The following is a 12,029-nucleotide window of genomic DNA, read 5'->3' on the forward strand; positions in this document are numbered from 1 at the left end:
AATAAAATACAGAACTGGGAACGGTTATTTGTGGTTTAGCCTAGTGATGAGTAAATTTGGAGACAAGTAAATTCGACTTAAGTCATCTCTCCTGGAACCAATTACCAACATAAGGCAAGGTATACCTGTATAAGTAATTGAAAATAACTATGCATTTAATTTTAAAACAGTTAAAAATTATTTGTGTAAAAAATGTTCTGATAATTCAAATTAACATTTAATAAATTCTTGAAAATTTCTGAAAAGTATTATTACAATTCTATGTTCAAAAATGTGTTATGTAAGTTTTTAAGTAATTAAAATAAACAAAAATAAGTTTAGAATACTTACATCTCTAAGCATAGGAAGTAAAAAAAGACTAATAGTAGCTAATTGGCTTTCTGTTTTGCATCCTTTAATCACATCTTGTCTTTCTTTACCTGAAAATTTATGATTTAATTTTATAAATTTAATCTTAAACATTTTATATATGGTATAATCCACAGTCAACAATTAACACATTATATTTTACAATAATTACTATTAATACTATGTCTTCATACTATACATAATTATCATTAAAACATTTTTGAAAATATCAATTTTTTTGTATTGGAATCTATAGCAGAAAATTACACACACAAACAAGAGACTAATTGTTTCAATGCCTGATAGTTACACCATACCATTATACTATTATGCAGTTGTGTGCAGTGACATTTGATGATAGGAAGGCTGTGCCAGCCCTGGAAGAATCATTTGAAGCATTATATGATATTTTGGTGTGTAGCATCACGAGCAAAACCACGCAAGATTGGTGCTCTGTAAAGTGTATGTGCAAATGCGTATAATCTGGCTGCTTTATACAATTCAAATATTTTCTCCGTGGAAGCTGTCCTGTATTCGACAATACAACATTTCCATTGGAAATATGCATATATGAATTTATATTTGAATATACAACAGCAATCTTATCATTGTTTTTCACATGTATAGAAATTTGTAATAAAATACATAATGTGGTTATAATAAAATATTAATTTTAATTAAGTCAAAGTACCGTATTTACTTGCATATAAGACGATCTTGCATATAGGTGAGGTGTGACTTTAAAAATCTAAATAAAGAAAATTAGATTTATTAATACAATTCTAATTTTATATCAAATGCACGTAAATGCACACATTGTCCCACAAAAATTACTGGCATTTTAAACTTTAAGAAAAAATCTTATAAAATCGACAACATAATTTGTTCATGCAAAGCTGAACAATCCAAAATCTTTTTTGCCTACTCTTAACAGTCGAATCCACAATCAGTTGATTACACTTATGAGTTTCTCTGAATTCTGATTTATGAATAATCATCTGTTTTCACCAATAAATTTAAACTTATATTGGACTCCTGTGTGATTTTGGAATTTAAAAAGCTTTCAAAAGAATTTCAAAAGCTTTGCTTTTCCTATTGCTATTCATCTTTACTCCTGACAATACTCAAGAACAATTCAAAAGACCCAGATAATAGGGTGAACATCATGTAAAAAATGTGAATACAGCGCAAAAACTCAAAGAATCCTTCACTTGTGTGTATAGGATGACCTAGGTTTTTGAAGCAGTGAAAAATGAATAAAAACCTCGTCTTATATGCAAGTAAATACAGTATGTTAAAATATAAAAATAATCATGCAATATGTATTTATATTTTAGAAAATACAAGGGAAGATGCACTTCCACAGCTTCCATGGACAACATGCCACTGCTATTATGTCAGTAAATCTATGGAAATTTCATTTTCCTTATGTATATAACCATTCCTGATATTGTCATAATTTTGTCACCCAAGTTTGGTGCATTATTTCACTTATTTTGTAGTGATGTAATTGTGATATCTTTTTGTATTTGACCAAACAAGTGGTTTGGTCCTCACCGGTCGGGTGCATCTACACATTTATTGTAAATACGTTATAATGTTCTCTATTTATATTTGTTCAAACTGTACTAGTCATTGTTTGTTGTCACCTGTGTTACATGCATCTTGTATATAATTTGTACATATGTTTTCTGTTTTGTATTTAATAAACTACCGTTGCAGGCGCCCTGTGATCCTATCAGCACCCTGCCCTCCTTTTCATCACTTGCCTTCTTCTCTCTTCCTCTTCTTTCACCATCTTTTCAACCTCCAGGTCATACCTTTGAGTGGAACCAGGAGGCAGCCCCTTCTTTCAACTAGTAGTAAATCTATGGAAGTTTTGAATTTACTTGAATAAAGATTCAAGTAAATTCAAAAATGTATTTAAAAAGTAATAATAACAAGAAAATAGAAAATCCAGGAGATATTGAGGAAAATTAAAATAACAAGAATTAAATTAAAAAGAAACTTAATTATTAGAGTCTGCAGATCTATGATTGCATAGGAAGCAGTATAGAGTTGGTTGTATCATAATGTCATGCATTTCTTATTACTACTAATAATGCATCTGGATAGAGGCTAAAAAGTTTAAGAATATGTTAATGTAAGTAAAGAAGAGACCTATTTACAGCTACTCAGCTTTAATGCTAGTATGCTAGTATCATTTCCTTATAACATCATATCTGAAAGATACTTACAAGGGGACCTTACGGTCTTGGAAATTCAGTTTGGGATGAGACTTTGCAGGTTAGTAGTATACTTCAAGGGTGTCCACCCAGAAGAAATTGTAAAGTGCACTAGCCAGAAGATTCCAAGAAAAAAGGCTCTAAAGTTTTAAGCACACCTCATATACTGGTCGATTTTACACTATGGCAGCACAGCGAAATGGCTGAGTCTGTAGTGAACTCGTTTGCCACGTGAGCGATCTAGGTTTGATCGTAACTTTGGCTTTGGCTAACTTTTTTTTTTATTGTTTTAAAAATTATAACAACTTTTAAATAAAGTTAATGACCTAAAAATATTATCAATTAAATCATAAATAATAATCAACAACTATACTCTACTCTTCCACGTAGAAACCAGTTCCTCAAATTTACAATGAATATTTTTAACCTCTCCACAGCTTATATCTTAAAATTTGTAATAACTTTTTAATGACAATAGTAATTAAAGTTTTAATTTACCATCATTAAAAATTCATTTGAAATTATTCAACTTTTTAAAAATAAAATGTTAGCTTTATATCGTTAATTCACATTTTAATTAGCTGTAACAGTCATTTCATAAATAAAATAAAATTATTTATGATTTAATTGATAATATTTTTAGATCATTAACTTTATTAAGTTGTTATAATTTTTAAAACAATTAAAAAAAAGTTAGCTAAAGCCAAAGGTAGGATCAAACCTAGATTGCCCACATGGGAAGCAAGTTTGCTACAGACTCAGCCATTTCACTGTGCTGCCATAATGTAAAATCAACCAGTATATGAGCTGCGCTTAAAACCTTAGAGCCCTTTTTCTTGGAATCTTCTGGTTAGTGCACTTTACAATTCTTCTGGGTGGACACCCATGAGGTATACTACTAACCTGCAAAGTCTCATCCCGAACTGAATTTCCGAGACCATAAGATCCCCTTGTTAGTGAATAGAGCCTTACAGTCAGTAAGTCTATTTAACTCCATATTCAAATCTAATTTTCCATTTACAAAAAGACCTCTTTCATTCTGCCTTCAAATCAAGATACAAAAAAGAAAATTTAGACTTATGACATATTGTTTAAAATATGTAAAAAATGAATGAAAAATAGACTTTTATCTAAAAAGTATATTTTACCTGTTGGTGCTTCTCTCTCTTTAGTATGACTTTGAAACTGTTTCCCCTAAAATTTAAACAGTTACAAAATTTTAAAGAAAAATTATTATGATTTTGTAAAATTATCTAATACTAAATTATTATTATTATTATTATTATATTTAACTAGCTTACCCGTCGCGCATTGCTGCGATCTCAGAAGAAACGAAATGCAAGCAAACTCGTAATGATAAAATTAAATTTTCATTTTATCATTTTTATTGAAACTTATTATTATTCATTTTCATCGGGAAAATATTTCAAAGTGTCGTTTCAATTCTATTTATTTATTGGAGTGCTCGTGGATACACGATATTTTTTGTTTTTCCGTCTGGTGCGTACACGAATAAATCGGAAGGTTTTCCGACGCGTGAGCCGCCCACATACACTTGTCCATGTGAGAAGCACGGATTCTCCAAATTTAGCCCACACACTCGCAGCGATTGTCAGAAGTGCGATATTCCTCATTTTTATATATTTTTTAAAATCCTTTATAATTTTCATTATTTAATTGCTCCTTCCTCTCTTCCTTGGCATGTTGTGAAATTTCTGATAGTTGGATAATAAACCGTTTTATTGTAATTTGTCTTTTTAAATTATTTTGAGTCGATATTAAAATTTGGAAAAGGGGGGATACCTAGATTGGTAAAATACGCGAATTTCTTCCTACAACTTCGGTTGTTGTTCGGGGTACAGTTAAGGTTTTAGAAGTTCGAGCGAATACATAATTAGCAATAAAAAAAGTTGAAATAAAGTGATTAAACAAAAATTATTACAAATATCGTAAATAACAGTTCACAAATGCATATATAGAGATATTTTTTGAAGGGGGAAAATGGTCTTCACAATTTGAAATCGATCGAACACACTGTGCGCGAATGCTCGTGTAAACGCGCGCCATCTATCGTAGGATAAATGTACTTCGCGGGAGTGTATTAAAAAATTAAAAAAACTTTCCAAAGTTTTATGGCAATCGTACTATGCCACAAACCTTCGCCAGAGTATATTAAACAACTTCCCAAAGTTTCACGGCAATCGGATAAACGGTGTGGTAATGCATGAAGGACATAGGACACACACACAGATATACATTCATTTTTATATATATAGATATATTTACTTATAAAAAATTTTTTATATATAAACTTACTAAAATTATTTTACATTTCATAAAAATTGTTGAATAATCAATAAAAGTAATTAAGAAAAACTATAAAATTATCAAAAAATACATAAAATTTCATTAATGATTTTTAGGTTAACAAAATTTTGGTAAGAGGTATAATTCAAATGATGAATTATACCCTCATCAAAAAACTTTGCTTTTTATTATATTTTCTCTAATAAACATAATTTTCATTGTTATGAATTTCTAAATATAAAAATAAACATGTTTGCATGTGCCATTCAAAAAATACACATATTCTAATACAAATAACGTTTTAGAATTAATATTTTTCATTTATACTTAAATATTAATATCATCAATAAGATAATTATTAGTTTAAAATCTGTTATTGTTCTCTCATCATTCTTTTATTAAAATGATAAAATATATTTTTAAAATAATGATCAGCTTTTATCTACTGATGGATAGGTTATACTTTTCAGCAAAGTTTTTGGAAACTTTTACATATGTAACAGAAAGTTAAAAACATAAAATGAGATATACAATTATTTCTGAAGAGTATACAATATTCCTTTTGCAATATTAATGAAGCATGCAGTGCCTTAATGTTGTAAATGCCAAAAAACAAACTTTTCTGGAGAGATGATAAAATATTTTTTTAGTGAATGAACTCCTTCAAGTCTTGAAGGAATTTGTTTCAATTTTACAATAAAATGGTAAGTTACAAATTCTCTGGAATAACAAAATGATGTAAACATAAGCTGTAACATTTTAAATGCCAAAAGTTATGTGACTTACACTTTGGCACTTATGGCTTTCATGTAAATTCAACTTAAAAATACAGCACCATTATTGCCACATTTTTTTTTTGCAGCAGAAAACATTGTGTTTAGAATTTATTTCTTCAAAAGAACATATTTAGAGAAAAATGGCATTTATAATGTTATGGCATTGCATGCTTCCTTTATTTATTAAAAAAAATATCTATTACTATATATAGAAAGTCCCTACATAACATCATTTCCATATAACTTCATAAAATCATTGAGGAAAGATACAAGTATATTTGTAATGATTTAAAATTATCATTGTTAAACTTTCTTTATCTATACTAATATTATAAAGAGGTAATGTTTGTATCAATAAGTATGTATGTAAGTAAGTTTGTTTTCAGTAGGTAATCTCCGAAACTACTCATCCGATTTCAAAAATTCTTTCACCAATATTTAGAATGGAACTTCAGGGTGGACATAGGCTGTATATTATTCCATTAAACATTCATATAAATTAAAAGATATCATCTAGGTTAAGGCTTTTATGTCCAACAGATGGTGCTACGAGTACAACACCCTAAGTTTGCTTTTCTGTGAGGCATTACGCTTTTCTGTGAAAATGAACTAAAGCGGATCATCTTCTATCTATCTATATAAATAAAAATGTAATGTTCATTTATTCCTACCGATTCCTTTGAAATTTTCACACAACGCTGCATTCGAATACGCATGTGTTTTTATAACATACGTGTCGAAATTACCCCCACTGAAGGGAGATGGTTAGGATTAATTAAGGCTTACCGTAAAGAACTTGGCTTCTATTATACTATTTTAGATGTGATTTTTGCGTTTTTTATTGCGTTTTAATAGGATACATCAACAGAATGTACACTAAGAAGGGATTTTTCAATATTCCCCCGTTGGGGAGAGGGACAGAATTAAGGCTTACTGCGAAGAACTTGGCTTCTATTATATTATTTTAGATGCAGGTTTTTGCGTTTTTGATTGCGTTTTAATAGGGTACGTCAAGAGAATGTACACTAAGAAGAAATTTTTCGAAAAATTCCCCCCCACAGGGAAGTGTTATACATTTATAATAGATACATTTTGAGCCACAACAACGCGTGGCGGGGTCTGCTAGTAAAAAATAAAACTCATTCTATTGATATCAAAAATGAATGCTGGAGATTGTAATCACAAATAATTAAATTAATCAGACAAACCAATTAAAATAATATTACTAAATTGTATTTTGTTTATATCATTTAGTTTATGGTAAAATTAGTCTTGTTATGTGATTTTTTGTTTAATGTCACAGTTTCAAAGATCCTATCAATACAGCTGTCCCTTGATAATCTGACAAGTATGGGACCAAAGGGGTGTTGGATTACCAAAAGTGTCCAGATTACCGAAAGTGATTACATATTTGGCATTGTTTTGCTAGCAATAGCCTACAATATTCCCTACTCCAACTGTTCAAACAGAACTGCTCACGGAAAACACACGAAATGTGTGTCATCATGTAAGAATTGGGTGGGGAGATTCACGTCGCGACATGCTTCTGTGCAAGCAGACACGTAATGAGACGGGTATCTTGACGGGAGGTGCATCGGACTACTGAGCACGTTAGATTACAAAACGTTGGCCTATCAAAGGACAGCTGTAGTGTTAATTGAAGACTGTCATAATTGTGCTATAATTAAAATTTATTTCTATTGAAAAATGAGAACTTATTTTTCTTCTTACTTTTAAGTTAGTATATTTTGTAGATATAAATATACACATAATGTAGATATAAATAAAATATCATCGCATTATCATGTTATAATGAAAATTTTAATTATATCAAATTAGTAAATGATAATAGCATTATAAATAGTTTTTTATCTATATTATAAAAAAATTGAAAATCATTGATCACATTTATTTTAATGTAGCTGAAAAATACCATTTTGATAATTTATTTATTTCAAACTGTTCAAGCATTTGATAATTACTACTTAAATTTAAGTGAAGAAATTACCAGTATATATTAACTGATTGAATTAGACAAATTTAACACTAATGAACTAAATTTAATTATTGATGCAACATATATCTAGTCAATAAATATGAACTTCAGTCTCAAAAAATAATTACTATGTAATATTTTCTGATTTCCTGTATTCAGTACATTGCAATAATAATAATAATAATAATAATAATAATAATCTTTATTAGCATAAAGGGAAGTGTCCCTGTTGCCATTGCAATAATATTTAGTTATAATATTTTAAGTATGTTTGAACTCTTTAACAAAAATTCAGTATCTATTAGCTGATATAATGTTTTAAGATATTAATTAATTTAGTCAAAATAATAGTGTGTATTAGAATAATATTAAATTTCTTTTGCATTTTTGAAAAAAATTCCTTCCAGACTATTTGATATCTTATTATTTATTATTTATTTGATATTAAATTTAAATTTATTATATTGATATACAGTAGAACCCGATTTAAACAAAGTTCTGCATTATCTGAGGTAAACCCATAAGTGAATACCTACTTTTCTTACACTGTAATTAATAAAATAAAGTCTAAAATGCAGTGGTATGCTATCCATGGAAGCTGTGGAAGTGACATTTCCCTTGTATATTCTAAAATATAAATACATATTGTGCAATTATTTTTGTATTTTAACATTCTTTGAATTAATTAAAATATCTATAACCATGAGGCAGATAATAGTAAGGGCTTCTCACACCAATGATATGTTGGAATCAACGGTCACGATGATTTGTAATGTTCTAACGTAATAAAAGGTTGGTGGCACTCTTGACCCCTCGGGCAAGGTGACCTCATTTCACTCTTCCCTTTCTAGCGCTGACCTTCCGGGAGTAAAAACTGTGTGTAATCTTTGTGCACTCTTTGTTCTTTTATTACACAACCGGTTACGTTAGTCCAATTGCCTTTTTACTAATCTCTTCGAAAAGCAACATCCAGTCTAACCTGATAATGGGCACAAACGTTCAAGAATCAAAGTAAAAACATTTAATAAAACAAAAAGGGATATACAATAAGATGATTACATAAGTATAAAAACCGTAAAAATCCAAAATGCATTTTGGACTATTTTCCAATAGAAAAATAGTCCCTCAACAGTTGGTATTAATGAGAGGTCTTAGTATACTTAAAAATTATACAAGGTAAAAAAAAAATTTTTTTTAATTAAACTTAAAACTTTAAACAATATTGTGTTATATTGCACTATTTAATAATACTTACAACAAATTATAAAAAACATTTTTTACTAATTTAAATAAATTTTACTAATTAAATTTTACTAATTAAAATGAAAATTAATTTCATTTTAATTAGTAAAATTTAATATTAATAAAAAATAAATATTTTAAAAATGATTCTGTAGAACATATTTATAAACAATAATTAAATATAATAAACAAGAATACTCACTAATACTTTTATAAATTGTCCTTTTATTCGTATAAAAGTGTATGAAGAGTGATAATGTTTCAATAATTGCCATGCCTCATTAGTTATTATTACTTCTCCTGGTTCACATTGATTTTGAGCATCTTGAACATTTACTATTGGCTCTCCTACACAAATTGGTTGAATAAATTCAGTTTCTTTACCACAAATTAAAAAATCAAATAATCCTGCAGATATTCCTGAAAATATTTTATTATAGTTATAGTTTATGCATATTTATAGTTATATTCTATTTAACAGAATGTGCTCAGCAAACAATTAGACAATTATAATACACCTTTTTTGTTGCCAAGACAGTTTTATTTAAAACTAACCTATTCTATAGGTCATCTTCAAGTTAAAATGGATTGGAACATCTGCATTCCATAAGATGGAATACATATGTTTAAATTAAAAAAATTGACAACAGAATAAAAAGATAATAGCATAAGAATAACTTATAAAAATATATATATGAAATAAAATCAAAAATAAAAAACCAGTTCAGATATATTAATAAAAATAATGATCCAGTAATATTACTTTGAACATTAAAATAAATTATTAAGATATAATTTATATAAAGTGCAACTATAGACTAATGTATAAATTATGAGTTCATGGCAAACTTTTTGACTATAAACTTTCCAGCTGATGGTAGGCCTTCTGTGTCCCTTGCATTTATGCATGCCTCTTCCAGTTTGCTCCTGTATATTTCAATTTTCTTAGTAGTTCTTGTTAATGTTGGGGAGTGCAACAGTTTGACAATGTCTGCTTTATCCCATTTTACTTTCAAGCCTTGGATCTGCACCATCTGGGAAAGTAATGTTGTGTTGGAACCTTTTCTTATGTTATATTTGTGTTCTTTGAGTCTTACTCCCAAATTCCTTGTTGTGACACTGATATATTCTTTCTTGATTCCTAGCTGTATGTTTTTGTAAGGAATCTTGTACACCCCTGTTTTTTCTTCTTTCTTGATGTTATCTTTGTCATTCTTAAAATTTTATATAGTTTGGAGCTCTTTTCAGAATCATTCTTGACTCCTTGCAGTCCGCAATTTCTTTCATAATGCCTTTCTTACTTGTGTTGTAAGCTCCTGAAGCAGAAGGTCAAAAGCGTTCATTTGACAATTTATTAAAGTTTTGTCACCAGAAGTAAAGGTTCTTTAGGATTTTCAGTGTTGATCAAACTTTGAAACTTTCACTTGTATCTCACATAATATTTTCTTTTCTGACATCTAAGAATTTTCTTTTTGTCTTTATTAACTAAAACATGTTAGTTTTTCTTTAAAAAATGCTATATTTCCTCATTTTTTCCAAATTTTGTCATCTCTATGAGCACCAGAGTTGGAATGTTCATTGACATTTTGAACATTCCAACTCATTAGTTTACATCAGCTTGTGATCTCACAGGGTCAGCCATTGTTTATTTCACACTTTTGCAACAGATATGTTTTATACATTTTTCATTAACAAAATATTTTCTTTGAATGAAATGAATTTTTTTGTACATTTAATAAGGGAGTTGAACACTGGGACCTCACAATAAAATTGTGAGACTCCGCACTATGTAATTTATTTACATAACTAAATCATAACATAATGTCTTGACAATAAAATTTTGTCTGATTAACTGTCAACTTTCACACCTGGGATTAAATCGTCTGTTAAGTTCTCGGCAGTAAAAATGATGCTTTCTCATAACCTTCCACTTAAGGCTGCTATACACCATGGGTTAATCCTCAAAAGAGTAACCATGCATGCCTGATTTTGAGTCATTCCTGGATGTGTGTGGGGGAAAATTTAACAGTTTCGGCAAACTGTACTGACCACCTGAGTAGAATCGGCCATATTCTTTAGGTTAATTCTCGAAGGAGTAATCATGCATGCCTGACCTTTATAATTCTTGATAGTTTATGGGGTACAATTTAACAGCTTCGGCGACCTGTACCGACCACCTGAGTAGAATTGAAAAACCATTTGATTTTCCTGGCGCAGTGTCAGACTGCGCAGGCCGACCTAAACGTGTGTGAGAACAATGTCTCGTGAATGTTTGGAAGAATTATTTTCTATAACCTTATTAACTTTTATTATTTATAACCTAAAAAATTAATTTTTCAGGTTATAAATTATTTTCGGATCAAAAATTTCTCGAGTAAATTAAAATTATAAATAATTTTAATATTTAGAAAACTTCTCAATTCATTTCTTCCGTTTTCATAAAACATCTCGATACTCTTTATCATTTTCTTCTACATTTTAAAAAATTTATTGTTTTAATATCCAAGTAAATTAAAACATGACAACTTAAAATAAGACAAAGTTTAATAAATTCTTTTTAATTATTAAATTATAAAATTAATTTGCGATAATAATGTTTACAATTTGTACTAATATCGGATGTGGTTGAGAATTATTAATATATATTCGTCTATAAAATTTAATCCATGAATTTTTTTGGTAGTAAAATCGACTTGCCATTGTCTTTCGCTGATAATTGATGCTTTTTAACATAATCTATAGCCCAAGATTTCTCTTGAAAAATTAATTTTGTGATCAGTGCTACCCAAACCACTACTACTACTATTTACACCATAGACTTCTATGCATACTTTTTTCCCGTGAGTTTTAATAGAATTTGTTGCCAAACATCAGTGGCGTAATAATAAACACAATGGCGTAGCGAATATAACTGCACCCGGGCCGCGACACTATATTGGCACCCCCTTCCCCTCCAGAAACAAATTTTGTTATTCTTGGAAACCATTAGGCTCCCTTCTGCCAGTGGCGCCCGGGGCAAGCTGCCCCACCCTCTGCTGAGAGGTTTTCTTCGTTTTTGGGCGATAGGAAGTTCCTCAAGGACAGGCAGCCTCAAAGGATTAACCCATGGTGTATAGCAGCCTTTACTGTCTTGAT

The 12,029-nt window shown here is 29.4% G+C and overlaps 1 protein-coding gene across 1 annotated transcript in view; it reads right to left on the reverse strand.

Moving 5' to 3' along the window:
* LOC111635338 (adenylate cyclase type 10-like) overlaps window positions 1-12,029 on the reverse strand; it is a 77,644-nt gene that overhangs the window by 17,954 nt on the left and 47,661 nt on the right. The window contains exons 7-9 of the mRNA XM_023380277.1: window positions 9,097-9,314; window positions 3,722-3,767; window positions 331-419 (exon numbers count right to left, since the gene is read on the reverse strand). Of these exons, the coding sequence (XP_023236045.1) occupies window positions 331-419; window positions 3,722-3,767; window positions 9,097-9,314 (353 nt within the window). The remainder of the gene's footprint in view (window positions 1-330; window positions 420-3,721; window positions 3,768-9,096; window positions 9,315-12,029) is intronic.

The sequence above is a fragment of the Centruroides sculpturatus genome, unplaced genomic scaffold (genome assembly GCF_000671375.1).
Source record: "Centruroides sculpturatus isolate CEXI.00-Female unplaced genomic scaffold, Cexi_2.0 scaffold784, whole genome shotgun sequence".
NCBI lineage: Eukaryota > Metazoa > Arthropoda > Arachnida > Scorpiones > Buthidae > Centruroides > Centruroides sculpturatus.